We start from the raw sequence: 18579 nt of genomic DNA, 5'->3' as shown, positions 1-18579 counted from the left end.
TTTTACATGAGCTTTCTGAAGCCTGGCTTTATTCTTTGGACAGTTTATAATGCCTCTAGGAACAAAAATACTTCTAGTTGTGGATGGATTAACACAAGACAACTGTGTGATTCTGTGTCCCATTCTTCCCAAGTACAGTAGCTCTGATGCAAGCAGGGAATAGTAACATGCCAGTTATCAAAGGCAGAGAATGTGAACTGCAAATTTTTAATTTTACTGTATTTTAAGATGAAGAAACAATTCTAAATTATTTTGCAGTCAGTAGTTAACCTTTCCACATTAAGCACTTCAGAAGCCATGCCAGAACACACAAATAGAGTTGTTACCATATGATAGGCTTCAATAATTTATCATCTTCTGACAAGGGTTGAAAAAGGTCCAGGATATAAGACAAATCACCAACTTGCTCTTCTGTAAGTGACTTTTTTTTTAAAAATGAAGACGTACCTCCAAGTGGAGCATGCAATTTTTCATTTGCCTTGTCGTCTATATGTAGCTGGCGGGTAACTGTCTGCTTTCAGTCCTGGAGACTGTCCACATTTTGTTGTTTGTTTTTTTGTTTTAATATAGGGTTAATTTTTTTTTTCCCTCTCCACCTTCCTGTCCCCATCCACACACCTATCCATGTACAGCAACACATTTTGAAGACTTTGACTTAATGCTGAGTTTGCATTAACTTTTTAGCTGTGGTTCTGTTTCTACAAGTCTAATTACAAAACATGTTTCAGTTGTAATCTGCTACTTCTGGTGGTCTGATCACATACTAAGCTCTATATAAATATAAATACTATGTAGTTTACACAAGGGGTTTTTTAATGTATGCTATGTCATGAGGTTGCTATTACTATGTGAGGTAGGCAGGAAGATTTGCATTGGAGGTCAGCTGTTGTAATTCATGTTTAAATTTCAAAAGGAGCAAAAGAAGCATTTACTTCCCATGGTCTCTTTCAGTTTATTTTATAAATTCTCCATGTGACCTCATTTACTATATCCTAATGCTGTTGTCCCAGTATCTGTGTATAAAGCAGTTTCACTTGGGGATCAAGCTCACAGAGATCAGAACTGACCATGAAACATTAATACCTTGAACAACCTGCAAGCATTTGTCCGCCACTTGTCTTAGAAGAATGTACCCAAAACTAAGTAATCCAAAACTAACAAAAATTACTGAATTTCAAAGACTAAGGCTGCACTCATGTTGACAGTCAGTATTTTTATGCAGTGAAATCACACTGGAACCATGGCCATTCAACCACTACTCCACCCTCAGCTACACACTCAGTTCACAGACACTCCATGAAGAGCAGTAACTGTAAATTTACTACATGCCCACATCCATCACAAGTTTCTTGCACTTGAAAAAGCCAAACTGAGTCACATCTTAAACAAAAGCCTGGCTGGGAGCAGCAGCACAGTATACCTTGTGGTGCACCTCATGGAAACTAGAGAAAGCCTGGAAGGAAGAGGCAAGTAGTCACTGTGTGGTGGCACAGACAAAGCCAAGTCACTACTAAAGCCTGCAGTGCCCTAGAGTTGCCCCAGTATAAAGGGAGCAGAGCAGAGCAAGCTAGGAAGGTTATGTTTTAAAGCTGTATATCCTGATCACCACTCACTTTTAAGATTTGTTTCCACCTGGTTCCTAGTTCAAAGGGAATCTAGTGCAAACCACTCATTTGAGTTCTTTCTATCTTTTTTCAGATGTTACAATGACAAAACAGCTCCTAAGAGCTCTTCTGGGTATGACTTGGCCATTAGTTCCTCAGGCTTTTTCACAGCTCTGAAAACCAGCTGTGCCCCACAGCTGTGTTGTTCTTCTGAGATAAGAAAGCATGAAAGTGTTTGCAAAGTGACAGCCTTGCAACACTGATGGTACCAGAGCCATGCCTGATCTTTAATATCCCAACTCACACCCGTGGCCAGCTCCAGCCCTGTGCTGGTTTTGAAAACAAGCCTGGAGAGTCAGCAGTTTCAAACTCTTGGATTTCTGTGCCAAACTCTTCTCCAAGCCCTGAAGTCAGACGGGAGGGGGCATTTCCTGGGCTGCTGTATTGACCCTGAGAGGGATCCTCAGCCACAGGATCCCCCAGCCAGGTCATCCTAAGGGAGCTCATGGGCAGCTCCCACTCAGTGCCATGATCACACCACCTGCCTGGCCTTGACTTTATCTAACAGAGCAGCAGGGGATCGTCCTTTAGAATAGAGGGTTGGTTTTCTGTATGGAAATTATAAAATAGCTCAAGTGGTGAAAAGGGAGAGCAGCTCTCCATGGATGGTTTGCATCTGCTTTGTGCAGCACACTGCAGGAAAATCCATGTGGGCTCTGGCTGATGCTATGTGCACATGAGGAGTCCAGTGTCTGAGGGTGTTTTACCTGCTGTCTGTATTCCTCATCTTATTCAGTCTTATTAAAGCAATCATTAAGCTATTTGTAGCTAGGCTGTACCTCTCCATCTCTCTCTTTTCTTCTCTTTCTCTCTTTGTCACTCTTCCCTCCCCTCAATCCCTCCTCTAGAGCAGAAAAGCTGTCCAGGTTGCAGTAGTTACCAAATAAAATAAAGGGTTATTTTGGTTTGAATTTGTCAGGGAAAGAGGTTCACAATGTAAGATGCATGCATGTGTATATGCCAGTTCATTGCCAGTAGTGACATTTTAGACATTATCACACTTCAGTAAGTGACAAAAGAACACCAAGAATAGTCAACTGGATAAAAGGGGAAGGACCTGCCAGTACTTTTGCCAACCCTCTGCCTAACTAGTATCAGAGAAACATCCTGGTCTCCCCAAAGACAGAGGCACAGTGTGCACAGGTCAACCCTGAGATGCCAGTTTGTAGAGCTCGTTCTCCATTCTCCCTGTGGGACTACCATGGCTTTTTAACCACTCATCTCACAGCTGGACACTGCTCTTTGTTTTAAAGATTACTTGAAATATTCTTAAATAAGGGGGTGCTGCCAGATTTGCTGGTTTAATGATCAGCTCCTCGTGATCTGAACTCAACTCTTGCCACCTTCAAGCTGTCTAATTGATCAACCTGCCCATTCTTCCCTAAACCCCCTCAAACTTTGTTCACAGGACTCAGGTGGCTCCAGCTGACCAGGAGGGACTTCTGTCTCATTAAAACCCTTATTATTTTGCAGCAGAAAAGGATTTCCCCTCCTGTCAATGAAGCAACCAGCCTGCTCTGGAGTGTAAGCTCTGAGTTTCTTACGTCCATGCCCATATTACAAACTGATCTCCACTGCACCTGCTCCACATGTGCTGTCCCTGTTGTGCCCTGGTGATGTGGAGATGTAGAAGCACATCTGCAAGGACAGAGTTTCTGGACCAGAGAACTTTCAGTGTTACTGGATTTATAATCTTTCTGTGAACTTTCCAGTGACATTTCAAGTTATATGGTTTATACTCTATCTTAATTATCAAGTCATTACAGAGCATGCACAGTTGTCCTTAGTGCTATTGCAGATTCCCAGCTGTGGTCTTTTTTTCTTCTAGAAATCCACTACACAAATGCTGCTGGGAAAACAATAGGCAGGGTGTAAGTTGTCTTATGTCCCATTCTTCTGGCAGCTCCCTTCTGATGAAGACATTTATGACAAAAAGCAAACCTCTCTCCAGTTCCAGAGGTGCCACATGATCTGTCTGGGCCCCATGGTCAGAGCTGGGCCCGGCTGAGCACAAGTGACTCCAGCAGGTCACAGCCCTGGCCAGAGAAGGCTGAGGCAATGCTGTCCTGGTGGGTTATGCAACCAAAGGCTCTGAGAGGGCTGTATTTCTTATTGGAAACATCTGCCTGTCACTTGGCATTTGAATGAGCAGTTCGAAGCTGCTGGTAGGTGCTTGTGTCATGGCAATGACTGTGACAGGCTTTTTCCACCTCTGAGGAGATGGTTGTGACATTTGCTTTGACTGTGGCTTTGAAGCCACTGAGTTCCTGTGCTTGAGAGCAGACAGTGAGGATGAATGCTGCGTAAGGCTGTATTTCAGATCAACCCAGCAATTAACACTGTGCAGGCATCTGACTGGTGCTGCTGCACCTGTGAACAGCAGCATGCCCTGCCCTGCCAGAGGCTGCTGCAGCCTTGGAATTGAGCACGGACTGTTCAATGCTGCCCTACATCCTCTGCTGTTACACATGGGTTGGATCTGTTTGAGCCTCTTCTCCCTACAGCTTTGCATGGTGCTCCAGGGAACACTGAACACTGCTGTTTCAGGATCTGCACTTGGCTGCTTTTCCCTCTTTTCCAGGTGGGAGTCAGTGGAGAAATGGCCCTCACTGAGTTTAGGATTAAGTTAGGAAAGAAAAACTGTAAGGGACGGGTTGGTTTCAGGAAAGGATTAGCCATGGATACAGCATAAAGGTATTCTCTTTTGTATAGGAAGCATGGGCAATTGCAAGCTGAGGCAATCAAGAATGCAAACTTGTCCTCCCTCCCCTGAACTATGCTTTGTTTCCACTGAGAAAAGGAAAGAAAACTACAAGACTTACCTAATATCTTGAAATTGGGTGATTTTAAGGTGTCTTTGAAATGCAGAGGACAGCAGGCTTATGAGAGCCCAGTACCACCAGTTTCCATACTTTCTAACCAGTTAAACAGCTGAGACAGTTTAAGGCTGTCAGCAGCAGAACCTCAGTGCCAGCCCAGCATTCTGTGTGTCTTCCAAAAGACAGGGTGTAGAGCAGGGCAGGCTGACAGGAGCAGCACTAGTAAGTGAAGCATCTGCAAGCTTGCCCCCAGTATTTGGGGGGTGTCCTAGGCAGAGGTCACCAGGATGCCCCCTCTGGAGAGACTCCCACAATGGTCAGATCCCAAGCAGGATTACAGATAAGGCACCACAGGCAGAGATGAGCCACTGGCCCGGAGCAGGGCGAGCCTGGTGACAGTGGCCAGGGTCGTCAGAGAGCCCTGATCAGCAGAGCAGTCTGCAGTGAGGAGGGACAGGATCAGCTCTGCCACCCACTGCCAGCACAGCTGCAGCAAAGCTCAGGCAAGGAGCAGGCCTGATAGCCTGGACATGAATACAGCTCGTGTGCCAGGGGACAGTCACACTTATCAGAGGTTTGGTCCCCAGCACCAGCTTCGGGGGATTTGTGGGGTGTTGATGGCTCTTTCTGGCAAGGCTGGCACATGGGATGAACCTTCCCAGCCTTTGTAGCAAAATTCTGCTTTTACTGCCAAAATTAATCCCAGGTAAGCATGAGAGACAGGGCACACTGCTCAGGGGTCATGGAGGGAGCTGATGTGGCTTGGCTTTGCTTCAACATGAACAAGGGGATATGTGTGTGGGGAGGGTAAGAGAGAAGAAAAAGGTCCCATCTTCCTGCACCTCTGCAAAGGAGTTTCAGGGTGTCCCACACAAACCCCATGATTTGATGTGGGTCTTCCCCTCCTTTCCCCACTAGTTGCCTTTGTTTTCATTGAAGAAACTTGGAGATTTAACACACACACACACACAAAAAAAAAAAGAAAAGAAAAAAAAAAAAAGAAAAAAAGGGTAGGATGTGAAGAAAAAACTGATAGGATTAAAGCAGGATTTGGGCACTGGCAGAGAGCTGCCGTGGGTGGTGGGTATTAGCAGTAACAGCTGCCGTGCTTCCCATTAGAGGAGCAGGCGAGGAGGGTCCCTGAAAGGATGGGTCCCCGGCAGGCTGGCAGGGCAGTGGTGGCAGCGAGCCCAGCAGTGAACGTGTCCCAAGGTAAGCGCCGGCGGCACCGGCAGCCGGAGCCCGGGCAGCCCCGGGAGCAGCGCTGCTCCCCGCGGGGACGGGCACCGGTGGGGCTGGGGTGGGAAACGGCACAGCCGGGGCAACAGCCAAGGGAAAGAGCTGCTCCTCGGGGCTACTTCCATGAGATCCTGCGAGAAATCTTATCCAGAAAGGGAGGTGTAGTTGTGCCCAGATAGGAGGCTGGCTCCACGAAGAGGAGGCATCGTGCTGCTGGTCCAGGAGGGCTGGGAGAGTTAGCAAAGATTCCTGTGATTTTCACATGCATCTTCTGGCACATAAGTGGTTGGAGTGGCAGGATGCTTGACTGTGGAAGGTTAAATGCATCCATCTGCTTGCTGCTTTAGGCTGGGCATGAACTGTTTTGTGTGCAGTGGTGCTTCATTAGTCAGCTGGCAAGATTCAGAAGTGCTTGAGAGGGAGGTGTAAGTTAGACCTCCTCAGCCTCTGTTTCCTCTGATTTATTTATGTTTGCTCATTGACTAAGTGTAATGACATCTAAGGCAGGAAAGGCTGCATGTTGAAAAGAAGATGTTAGAAAGCGCTACATTAAAATCAAAAGTACCTGCTTTGTGATATCCATTACAATAAATGCCACACACTAACCCTTCAGCTTCACTTTGCAAAGCACATTTTGAAAAAGCAGAATGGCACGATACTCTTCAATCTGGAAATGTGTTTTGTGCTGTCACCACAGGGATGCAACTCTGTGATGGCAGGCAGGCACAGGCTCTGCCCTGGCCACCAGCCCCGTATGTGATGGGGCCTGCAGCAGCTCTGCAGGTCTAAGGGGCAGATGCTTCCCTTGATGACCAGGCTGTACATTTGGGGTGGGAGTAGTGGAGGGTGCTGAGTGTGGCTGTACAGAGCCTGGTTCTCCTCCTAAACCCCACAAGATTTTTTAGAGAAATCTTTTCTGCCCACTCCTTCCATGGGCAGCTTCACAAGAAATACATCCTCTTGTGGGGGGCTCTTCCCTCTCCCAGCCTGAACAGTTTATTTCAGAATGTAAATGCTGTAGATTCCCAAAGTGGCTCCAGGTGCCACAGAGATCACTTATTCCCTTATGTTTAAAGACAGTGGGGAAGGTGGCTCTGGAGATCAGATAAATCAATGGCACCATTTGGGAAGTCACTGCTTTGAAGTGAACTCCACATTGTTTCCTGCTGTAGGATGGAGGATGGTGGGAGAGCCCACACTGCCATTGTTGGCTGGGCCTGCACGACCCTGTGCTTGGTCTCCTACGCAGCCGCCTTCTCGCAGGGCGCGAGCCTTTCCGCTTGCACCGACATGATGCCCAGGCACCTGAGGGTGCAGCTGCACAGCTCCAACAACAACTACGTCACAGTCCACACCAACATGTCCTTCTACTTCCCAGGAGACAAGGTGCCAGGTAAGGAACAGCTTCTCATTCCTGCATCTGAAAAAAACACGGCAACTTATCTCAAGCGATGGAATTAATCTCTGTGAGGTCTGGGAAGATGGCTAACCGCTCTGAGTGAGCTACAACACCCTGCTTGTCACGAGGACATATTTACAGAGGAGTTCTGTTTGCAGCATGGGTGCTTTGGGTGGGATTCCTTTATCTCAGCTGTGTCTCAACCATACCAAACCTTGTTACATGCAATGGCACACGAGAGGCACCTCAAGTGGGTAAGGTCACCTTCCCAGCCCCTCTGCACCACTCTAAGGGGTCCAGGTGACTCACCTGACTCTTGGGCATGGTTGGCAGCATTCCCCATCCCTGGCATTGCTGCTCCTCAGGCAGATGCAGACAGAGCTGAGAGGCACCATTCCCCAGCTTGGCCACTTGCCTGTTCATCCCTGTGCAAAACAAAACCCTTCTGAGAGCAGAACACGAGCTTTCACACACATACAGAGTGGTGTCCAAACCTCCTTCCTTAAAAATGGTTCAGCTGCCTGATCCAATGTGGTTAACATCATCAAGGAGGGATGGGGGGCTAGGGAGGGTGGGGAAAGTCTCAGGCAAATCCTGTGCACAATTACACACTGCAAAACCAAAGGTAAAAGTCTGGCCTTCTGTATCCAGCATGTCCAAGACAGACTGTGAGAACAGACAGTAAGGTGTTTTCAGTAGTGTTGCCCAAGGTTTTTTCTGGAAACTCCATTGCAGGCAATTTACTCCATAACAGCAAGACAAATCCCTTTGTGTCCCGTGTTTTGTTTTCTAAAAGTGACAGTAAGAAGCACCCGGGATTACATGGGCTTTATGCTGCAAGCTCGCAAAGTGTCCAACAACGAAATTGCTGGCACGTTCATCTTCCTGCCTCCTGGTTCCAAGCTGCTGACTTGTTTTGAAGATGGTGACACTGTCACACACTCGGACAAGTCACTGAAGAGAAACCTGTCCTTCGTATGGAAAGCACCAGACCAACCCATTGGAGACATCAAGTTTTTGTAAGGACGTGCTGGTTCCTAATCAGAATTTGTGTCATCTCAGTTACAGGCTGTCCAGCACAGTGCTGTTATGTATGTTGAACTCAATATAGCTAAATACTTACCAAATTCTGCAACAGCATCCCAGCTAGTACATAAATCACCATTAACATCTGCTGAGTAGTGCTGCTTTTTATTTACATGGTCACTGTTTTCTCAGAAGAGATACACTGAAAGATGACAGCTTAAATATTTTAGGAAACAGAAATATTAAGGCATAAAGAGAGAACTGTGACCATGTTGCTTGTCTTTGTAAATAATACAGCCCACATGACATCCCTGCCTACAGTATAATCTTGTATGTCACTTCTTAAGGAAAAAACAAAAGTAGCTTAAAAAAAGTTAAATGCATACAGAATTATTCACAATAGAAAGAGAGTGAGCACTGTGTCAAAACTTGACATCTCTCTTTTTGCACCAAAGTCCCAAACTGTCCAAGTAGCTTGGTTCTGATTTGAAATGAAATTAAATATCTCCTAAACTGTCTTAGAGGAAGCACAGTGGCTTTTCATTTCAAAAGAGATGAAATTGTTATATTTCAGCTTTACAAAATCACTTAGAAACAGCTTGGCCAGATCCTTGGCTGCTTCCCAAATCCTAAACATCCTGTTGAGTATTGTGGCTTGAGCATCTCATCGTGATTCAAGAAAAATTCATTGAAACAGAAATATTGCTACTTGGAATTTCCAATTTTTGGCCATTGCTTTAGATCAAACAATCAATAAAGTTTAAAGAAATACTATTAAACTCACAAAAAAACCCAAATAAACCCAAACAAATCCCAACAAGACCTAGTCCTAGTCACCCACTCTGATACTTCCTTCACACTCTGGCTTTTGACCCTCTGAGCTGATATCTGATAGACTCTCCCTTTTTACCCTGTCACAGCATCTGGAAAATGCCTTGTTAGGCTTAAAAATAGCTTTTAAGTGTCATCTGGCACAGGAAAACCCAGGTTGGTTTCCCCTTAGATAATTCTCAGAAGCAGCTGAGCAATCTGAGCTGAAATTCTCCCAAATTCATGTCCAGCTTAAATAAGGCTCTCGGGGTGAAGTTAAAGGTTGGCCAAAACAATTTTGGCACCTGACAAAAAGCAGAGGATTAGGCAGGCTCAAATATCAGGCTGAGGAGAGAGACTTTTTCTTCACCTTACCTATTCTGATGTTTGTACAAGTTACATTGGCTTGTTTTAATTAATAAATACCACTGTTGTTTCCCTGCCTACAGAAGATTATAAATAGAGCTAGTCCAAGTTCTACAAATGTACTTCAATCAACATGATGAATGTAATAGAGCTTTTTTAAATATTTTTTTTTTAAGTTCCCACACATTTTTTGGCTGAACTTAATTATTAATTGAGTGGTGATTCCTCACCCTAAATCTTTCTTATAGGACCTGGTACGTTTTATTTGTAATAGAAAATGTACAACAGGGTAATCCTTTAAAATACTTCTGCATTGGTTCTGTCTTGATTAAAGCAGTCTTTGTGATTAGCTAAACAGTCAGATGTTTTATTAATGCCATAAAGCCAGTAAATTCTTGCCTGATAATGTTTTAACAGCATCTCCATAGTCCAGTCATACTTTGTTTACTGGGCAAAGATTGAATCTGCTGTTGTGGCTCAGGGAGGACAAAACAAGACTCTTGATGACAAGAAGCCTGATGCCGCAGCCCCTGCGCCCCCACAGGGACCAGCTGAGTCTCACCCAACAGGTATGGTGAGCAAGCATTGTTGTTTTGTTCCAGCACCCTCTGCAGAGTAGTTTTACAGCTTATTCTGGACAAGTGTCTAACACAAGTGACCCAAACAAACTGGGGGGACCCATTTAACTCCTGTGTCTGTCGAGGAGATCATTGATGGCCATGGTGAGCTCCTTGAAGTGAAGGTGTGGGTCAGCATTTGAGGTGTGGGTCAGTATTTGAGGGGTTCCAAGGAGGGCACCAGAAAGTCAAATGAGGTTGCCAGATCTTCTGATTTCAATGCAAATCTTAGCATATTTACCTAAAACTTTAGGTCTTGAAGAGAAGGAAGTGCAATTAACAATGTTGCCTAAACAGAGGAACATATTTTTCTCTATATGTGATTGTTGCCCTCCAGGTATATATTTAGTTGTATTTATGCAGCCTTTGGTCAGTAAGATGCTCCAAGAATTTACTTATACCCAAATCAGACATATTTCTCAGCATTTTTGGCATGACGCCAATGCTGAGTTTTAATTATTTTACTTGGCCATTACATAGGCAGCGAGCTTTGCTGCTTTAATTTCCATGTGGGTTCTCTCTTAAAAATAAGTGGCATGAAAATAAAAGAGTCACTGTTACAAACCTTCCTGGCAAACCTTGGCACCGAGTGGGATTTGAAATAAACAAACCGAAGACAATAGACTTCTGCTCCTCTCTCCCTGATTTTTGTTTTGTCTCCCTGCTGGACAAGGTCCCATCTCTCCTGCAGCTGCCACTGGCTCCCTGCTGCCTGCCAGCCCCACTGGCATCGTGGCAACACCAGCACTGGAGCCAGGGTTTGGTGTGGAGTCACACACTCATCCCGTTGCTGAGCCGAAGCAGCCAGCCCAGTCATCACGGGCTGTGTCCAGCAGGAGCATCCAGTCCAGAGACTGGGGGCTGGAGCTGTCACTTCCCACCCAAGACATTGGAATGGTGGATGCCTTGCAAGGTTCCCTCTCCCAGGACAATGTCTCCAGCTCCAGCACCTTCAATGGGTAAATCTAGGTGGTGGGAAAAGCTGTTTCTCCCGTCCCTGTGGGGAAGGAAAATACTACTAGTTTCCCTGCAGATGAACAAGGAAGATGTAGGAAGGTGTCTGTGTGTGTAGGGGGGAGGTGAGAGGGTGTTTGTTTGCTGAGATTTTGAGAAATAATCCTTTGGATATTGCACATGACAAACAGTGACAGGGAGAAAATCCAAAACTCCTAAGAACCCAACACTGTGTCGCTCAGCACAGTGGGAGATTGGCTAGGTGGTGGAAAAATGTGATAAAACCTATTGACTGTTACAACATTTTTCTGAAAGTGCATACAAATATTCAGTGAAACAGTGAACTCGGCAGACCTATTTCTCCATCTGCAGGGAGAAGGAAAAAAAAGGATGCAAAACAATTATGAAATTTGGGCTTGAGGATGCCTGCTCAGATCTTAGAAGGCTTGGGCTGCATGAGCTTTCATGCAACATACTGTGGGTGAAATGATGGGGAATCAATGACCAGGCATAATTCAAAATACAGCTTGTATGGTCTGCATTGCATGCATCTCAAAACTGCTCTAAGGAGCAGCACGTCTCAGTGGTGTGAGCCACGGGTGTCACTTGCTAGCCTTGCCTTTCCTCTGTCCCTATTTCAGAGCAGGAAGCACTGCCAGTGCTGCCACCCCACACCTGTGTTTGATGTGTACAGGCAACAGGAAGGTAAGCACCAGGGGTGGGGAGGACACCCTTGCAGCCCATGTAGGTGTCATAAGTGACTAAAACTACATAGAGACTTGTAAAATTTTTTAAATTTTTGTTTTTGTTTTTTTTTTCTTGGTGTGTTTTTTTTTTTTTTTGGAGCCCACTGCCTGGGTTTTAAAGAGGCCCACTGTAAAAACAATTGCTCAATTGCTTTCCCTTATATGACTACAGGCTGCTAGAAATGTGTGTGCTTCGAGATAAAGGATACAGAGTTAAAAGGGTAAGTCCACTATGCAGGTGAGGGAGAGAAGAAAAATACAAGGAGAAAAAAGAACTAGACCTGGTTTCCAGGATGCCAAAGGAGGAAGAGAAATAATCTCACATAAAATAAAAGAGAAAGGGGACATACAGCACAGAATGAGCCAGAAATATTTAGGAAGAAGCGGAGGACAGAGAACAAGTAAAGGAGAGATGTGTACCATAAGTACACCCATGGAGTGCACCCATGGAGAGAAGTGGAGAACTGGCAGTAGATGGAAACCAAAGGGAAGAACGAGTTATTGCACAAGATCAGGTGAGCCTAATGAAGCAAAAACACTAAGAAATTAGGCAAGAATGGAGAGGAGTATGAAAAAAAAGGAGAAAGGAGCTGAGATAGGGCAAGGACTTCGTGAGGAAGTTCCATTTTCTATCCCAAAGTCCCAAATCCTATATCCTTACTGTATGGCATTTGCATTTTGAGGGCAAGTGATCCATACACAAAGCAATCCTAGCTTTGCCAGCCTGCTACTTTACAGATTGCATTTAATCCACTGAAAGTCTTCTATTTCCTGCTGTATTTTAATAGCACCTTCAGAAACAATCCCTTTCACAAAGGATGCTCTGACCCTCCACTACTTTCCTTCACAGCTTGCCAGGGCTCCTGCCTCAGCTTTGTGCTCTTGTCACACTGTCTTCCCAGGAAGCTTTAGAAATCACTAATGATGGTAGAGGGTGAGAGTTTCTCTGGTGTAATTAATGGATGTGTGAAAAAGCCTGCTGGGCTGGACAGGCTGGAGAGGTGCCAGCTACTGAGGGCCAGATCCAAATCTCAGTGGAGCCAAATTAAAAACTCCAGTACATTTTGCAGGTTTTGGATAGGGGCTCAGGTGCATATTGGGAATGCAAAAATTCATTGGGGGTCTCCTAAATTGCATGCTTGTTCCCAAGTATTATCTTGGATGATACCTGCAGCAAAGCCTGAGCTGCAGAACTGGTGTGGAGCAGCTGGCATTTTGTGACAGTTAAAATAAGGTGCATGGAACCAGACGGTCCCCAGAAACAGGCAGGAACCATCATTCCCACTAAAATGGGTGGTTTACCAACACAGAGGGGCAGAAGATTTCTGAGTGGCTGTATAAACTGAAAAAGTAAGACAGGCCTTGGGGAGAGTTTATCGGTTGTATGCGAATGCCCCAAAACTGCTGATGGCAAAGGCCACTCTACGTCTCCTGTGCCCATCTGCTCCAGAGCCTCAGAAGGGCAATACTGAATCCCAGTGGGTCCATGTGAGCCTACACACGCAGCTTGGCTGGGAAGATCACACCTGCCCTTTCAGCATGACCCTGGTGCCACTCAAGGTGGGAATTGTTTATTAAGTGATATTATTTTGTGATAAAGATGCCTGTGAAAAATACCACCACCACAACAGGAACTGCAGACATTTAGTTAGATGAAGCAGTGACCTTCCTCTCTACCTGTGCCCTTCACCTTTGTCCCTCCAACCCACACTGACTTTGTCCCTGGGACCAACTTGAGTGCCTTGTTCCTCCCATGGCAATTCTGGTACGGAATGAGCAGGGCTGCATCTGCTTCACTTCCTAAAAGCTACTGAGTAAACAGGGAATAGAGAGTTAGTCTAAAGGCAGAGGGGCACATGGGCAGCAGAAACAGAGTTGAAGTGTTCCATGAGGTAGGTAGTGAGAACTCAATCAGCCTCCTTTTCTCTTCCCTTACTGCACATTTTGGCATGTTTTTGCTTTCAAAGGGAAGTACTGACAATGGGACCATCTTGAAAGCCTCCCTACGTGTGACAGCGTCTCCCCCTGCCCTGCACGTACGCACTCACCCGGGTGACATTACTGCCACCACAGCCTGGCTCGGTGATGCCAATGCTACTGGCAATTTGTCCTCAGCTTCAAGGCAAATGGCAGAAAGAGAGTTGGCACCGCAGCCAGAGGAGGCAGGCACCAGGGGTGAGGAGGACAAGGACGAGCAGGAGGCAGCTGGGAATTCCCTGACATGGGTGACCAGACCAGCTCCCGAATCTGCTGTTCCCGAGAAAGAGGAAGGCCCTGGTAGAGGAACCCGACTCCTCGCAGCCCGACTTGGCATTGTCCTGGTCTGCACGGCTGCGCTTGGCCTGGCGCTGGCAGCTGCCATGCGCTGTGTCTGTGCCCAGCACTGCCACAAGCGGGCCGAGGTGGCCTTCAGCGAGCCCGACCCCAACGTCATCACTGTCACGGAAAACGGGGAGGTGATGCACTTCCGAAAGATCCGGGAGAACAGCTTCGTGCTGGTGCAAGCTGAGTACAACTGGGTCAGCCCCTCGGGCAGTGGGAAGACTATGGTGCTTTAGTGCTGTCATATAGGCAAACAAGCCCAAAGCAGCCAGTTTCAGACAGAGGTGTTAGGCAAAAGTTCCTAAACTACAGCTGCTGAGAAAATAGAAGCTGATAGATTACACAGTGTTACACTTACTGCAATTAATATTGTATATCTTCTCATTAGCTGTCACTGTGGCAATGACAAACACTTCCTCTGTTACCTTAACGGTGTAGCCAAAAATAGAAATTCTTCCTCAGCACCATGATATTGACTCCAGTTTAATCTCAATTTAAAAAAAAGTTTCTAGGAACTACAAACCCAACTGTTCTCATTTAAGAGTTTACAGGTTTGACTCTGTGCACTTGGTATCCCTCAGATTACAAATATTTGCCACAAGATTTCAAGTCTCAATTTGAAAATAAAAAGCAATAACTCATTAGTGGAGAACATTGATCCCAAGAATGCCGAATTGATCCACGAGTGAAACACAGGATGGCAGACACCAGCTTTTGGGGGAGAAACATGCCTCTTCATCAGGTGCAAATGGAAGAAAATCTTTCCTGTCCATTTGCACCTGATGAAGAAGCTTGTTGAAGCCTGACAGCCAACATTTGTTTAGTCTTTTATTTTGAGCCAGCTCAGTGACACTGTGCAGAAACACAGACTGAGAAGTACCCTTCCCAGGTCACTTTGGAGATGTCCTGCAATGGGAAGTTAACAGCATCCTTATGTTCTGAGTTTGTGCAAACTTCTCTCTGACTGTGTGATTTTCTGCAGGAGACCCCAAAAGCAATCCTTTGAAAACAGCATGATCCTGGACACCTCCTAAGATGGAGAGGTAAAGACAGCAAGGGTAAAGTTTTATTTTACTGCAGCTTTACAAGAGCCAGAAATAGACATGATAATGATCCTCTTGAGATGTACATTTTAGAGCCTTTCAGAGAGCAGGAATTGACCCTTCTGGTGTCCTTTTCTAGGGTGGACTAGCTCAGAGCTGATCATTCCCAAGCCATGTAGTGGGGAACAAACTTACATTTTGGTGCTGCAGCCTAATTCACAGCCCACAGCAATCCCTCTGAACAAGCAGATAATGACAGGACTCTGATGGTTCGTCCAGCCTTCCTGGTGACAACTTCCCCTCTGTCAGGAGGGCCCCGTGGCCATCTCCAACTAGTTGCCCATCTCCATGCTGCATAGTCAGTCAAAGCCCTGCTCCCACATCCTCCCTTACCTCACCACTGACTTCAGAGGAGACAAGTGGGACATAAGTTCTCCTGCTCCGGCTCCAGCATGATGCACAGAGTGCAGCTTTTGCTAATGGTGCCTTCCATTAGCATTCAGAAAGAGCTGGTTTCTGACCATACTGCTGCACAGTGATCAGTGACATTTGTGCTGCACACATGGACAAATTTTTATCAACTTCACTTCTAGGCCCAGTGAGCCTTGGGCAAAATAAATGAGTAAGAAGTAAGTGTACTCACAAATGCAGCTTGCAGAGATGAGCTTGATGCTCTTAACCACTGTACTTTGAAGAGAAGGGCAACTGCACCATAGCCCTTTGCTGCAGAAAAAATAAGGATAGTGCTGTAATTGAAAAGACAAAGTTTGGTTTACGACTCAGAACGATGCCAGGTGAATGGTTTTATATTCACTCATTGAGCTTATGCCCTACCTACTAGTAAGTCTCCAGGTTTTTAAGCACCCATCTAGACACTTACAATGGCATTCCTCCCCCTTGTCATGTGCCTTAGAAAGAAATCATGTTTCTGTAACCCAGTGTAACTGAACTGTGTAGTGACTAAAACAGACTGCATTCTAGTCATTGTTAATGCAGCCCAAAAAAAATCCTAATTAACTGAGAAAATAGGTCAACAAACTCTTAAATATTTAAAGAACTATCACATATTGTTTCAAAAAGTTTCTTATGATGGCATAGCTGTTTATGAATAAATTACAAATACCTATGGCCTCTTTCACTGTCTCTCTAGGATTAATGTTACCAGACTGCTCTGGCTGTAAGACCAGAACTTTCCTCTCCTCAGCTCTTTCCCCACAACCCATCATTGCTTCTTTCTAGGCTGACTAGAGCAAGGGAAGGTCTCACGGAGATGTTTGACTGGGGGAGTGGCACTTCAACATTCTGCCTTCTGCTAAATTGATGTGCTCCGGTATTATTAGTAGTAAGACCAGTAATGGTGAGCTCTGAGGGATGCAGCTTCTCTGAATTAGTAATGAGTTTTGCTACTTTGCGGCTCTCTTGGCTGAGACCTAAAGTGCCCGTGTTTTTTTCTTGGCTTCCGAATCATGTTCCATTTGTTGTAGTTGCCATGACAGAAGGAATAGAGGTCTTATCTCTTTTTAAAGCTCTTAAAAACATGAGCACTGGTTAGTTTATTAAAAGGCAAACCATTCAAACATCCCTGTTCTTAATTGACCTGTCTTATATGGGAATTAGTCTGTGCTCATGCTTGTAACAGATTTCTGGGAAAAAAATGTCAGAATTAGGAAAACAAAGGCACAAATCATTCTAATATTTACTGGAGAGACAAGTGAAAGTTGTTGCCTTGTTTCCCTGTCTAGGTGCATGATTGGGCTGGTCACAAATGTTCTGCTGGAACTGGGCATCTCAGTTCCTCCAGGGCTGCTCAGTCACCTGTGGCCCACATCAGGCTGTCATCCCTCAGCAATGTGACATGGTTTGGGGTTAGAAATACTGAAAGCAGCTAATGAACACCTATCCTGAGCCTATCTCCCTACCAGCCAAAGAGGCATCAAACATAGTTTTGGCAGTAAAAACATCTATGGCTCTTGCAATGCTTGAGCTATCCTAACTCAAGAAAAAAAAATAATTTAGAAATAACAAAATGTAATGTGGAGATGTTGCACTAAGCAAGACAGTTGATCCAAAGCTTGGACATCACAGACACTTCCTGCATTGTTTGAATTGTTACTAGTAAGAAAAAAAAGCCAGACATGCTTTGATTTGGCCAGCTTCAAAAAGGGTAACAAGACTCACAGGAGAAGACACAGGCCCTGTAGGCCCAGCAATCATGGTCAGCAGGGATGTGTGAGCTCAGGCTCTCCCAGATCAGTGTGGGATGCAGCCCCAGGCATTTCAGAGATCTGGCTGGCTGGCTTGGCCAGCCCTTTTGGCACAGTTTCTGCAACTACTCAGGACCACAAAAAACAAGGCAAAAAAGGAAGGCAAAGCGGCAAGCTCAGGAACCCAGAGATGTTTCATTTATTCACTCAGATTTAAATAAGAATGACAAATGCCTGTAGAAAAGAAAAGGAGATGCTCTAACAGTTCCTGCAACATTCAGCTCCAAAAAGACAGCTGCTTATTAGCAAAAACAAATGACAAGGTAGCAGCCTGACCTGCACAGCTGGTGAACAGCAGAACAGACCTCTCACTCCTCCTGGTAAGCGGGACACTTACACTGCCCCTGCCAGGCCCTTAAGGCTCATTGTGTCTGGACAACTCTACAGGGCTCCCTTCCTTCCTTTGCCTTCCCTTCTCTCTCCTGCCAGCTCGTCCAAGGCTACCAGGAGGGCAGAGAAGGACCTGGGGAGTCACAACTTTCCTTGGACCAGGAGCCGTTCCAGAGATCTGTCCCAGCCCCTTCCTGCCACCAAACTGCTTCCCCTTCACAGGTCTTGTCTCAGCAGTCCTCTTTCCTTATTAGTGGGTGTGTGACCCTCTCAATAAGACATTTTGCTGTGTGATGTATGAAGGACCGTGTCTCAAACCACATTTTACTGTATATTTAAGTGCGAATTTTGCTGATTTACTACTGTTCTAGAGAACATCTCCCTCCCCGAGCAGGGCAGGCCTGTAACGGATACATCAGCTCTGAGTAATGATTATTAGTACATCCCAAGGTTATGTCCCACAATCAAATAATGTGTAGGAGGGAAGAGAGACTCCAGCTTACTCGACTGAGGACAAAGATCACAGATAGTCTCTTTCAATCTTCAGATTGCAATATCCATTACAGATTGCCACCTTCTAATGTCAAAGTATAATTTGTTGTTGAGAAAATGTGTCGCTGTTCCAAAGGTGAGTCAAAGATCAGCCTGGCTGTATATCAGCGCATGTTGATGCACATTAAGAACTGATGGCCAGGTACCAAGGACATGGGGCAGCTGGTGCACAGAGAACGGCAGCAGACGTGACTTGCTGATCCTTCCTGTGCAAACACACGGCCCGCAGCGGGAAAATATTTAACCCAGTCGAAGTCAGGTGTCACCGGTAATTGCCAATGTCTAAGGCAGCACCAATGCGACGTGTCAGAGGCAGCGGCTGCCTCCAGCGGCTCCGGGCAGGAATGGTGCTGTTCCGGCGCTGGCGGCCGGGCCCGAGTGGCCGCGGGCCCCGGGATCCATCCCCAGCTATTCCCGCCGGGCAGCGC

At 45.8% G+C, this 18579-nt stretch overlaps 1 protein-coding gene across 1 annotated transcript; it reads left to right on the top strand.

Annotated features, from left to right (window-relative positions):
* The first annotated feature begins 3182 nt into the window (after positions 1 to 3182).
* REELD1 (reeler domain containing 1) lies at positions 3183 to 14198 on the top strand. Its single transcript, XM_033513603.1, has 6 exons — positions 3183 to 7115; positions 7918 to 8140; positions 9741 to 9892; positions 10632 to 10899; positions 11813 to 11861; positions 13608 to 14198. Exons 1-6 carry the CDS (start codon positions 6896 to 6898, stop codon positions 14196 to 14198), a joined length of 1503 nt encoding a protein of 500 aa, XP_033369494.1. The 5' UTR covers positions 3183 to 6895.
* Positions 14199 to 18579: the final 4381 nt, after the last annotated feature.

This window comes from Parus major, chromosome 4 (assembly GCF_001522545.3).
Source record: "Parus major isolate Abel chromosome 4, Parus_major1.1, whole genome shotgun sequence".
NCBI lineage: Eukaryota > Metazoa > Chordata > Aves > Passeriformes > Paridae > Parus > Parus major.
The sequence above is the reverse complement of the archived record's forward strand: the minus strand, read 5'-3'. Positions and strand labels throughout refer to the sequence as shown.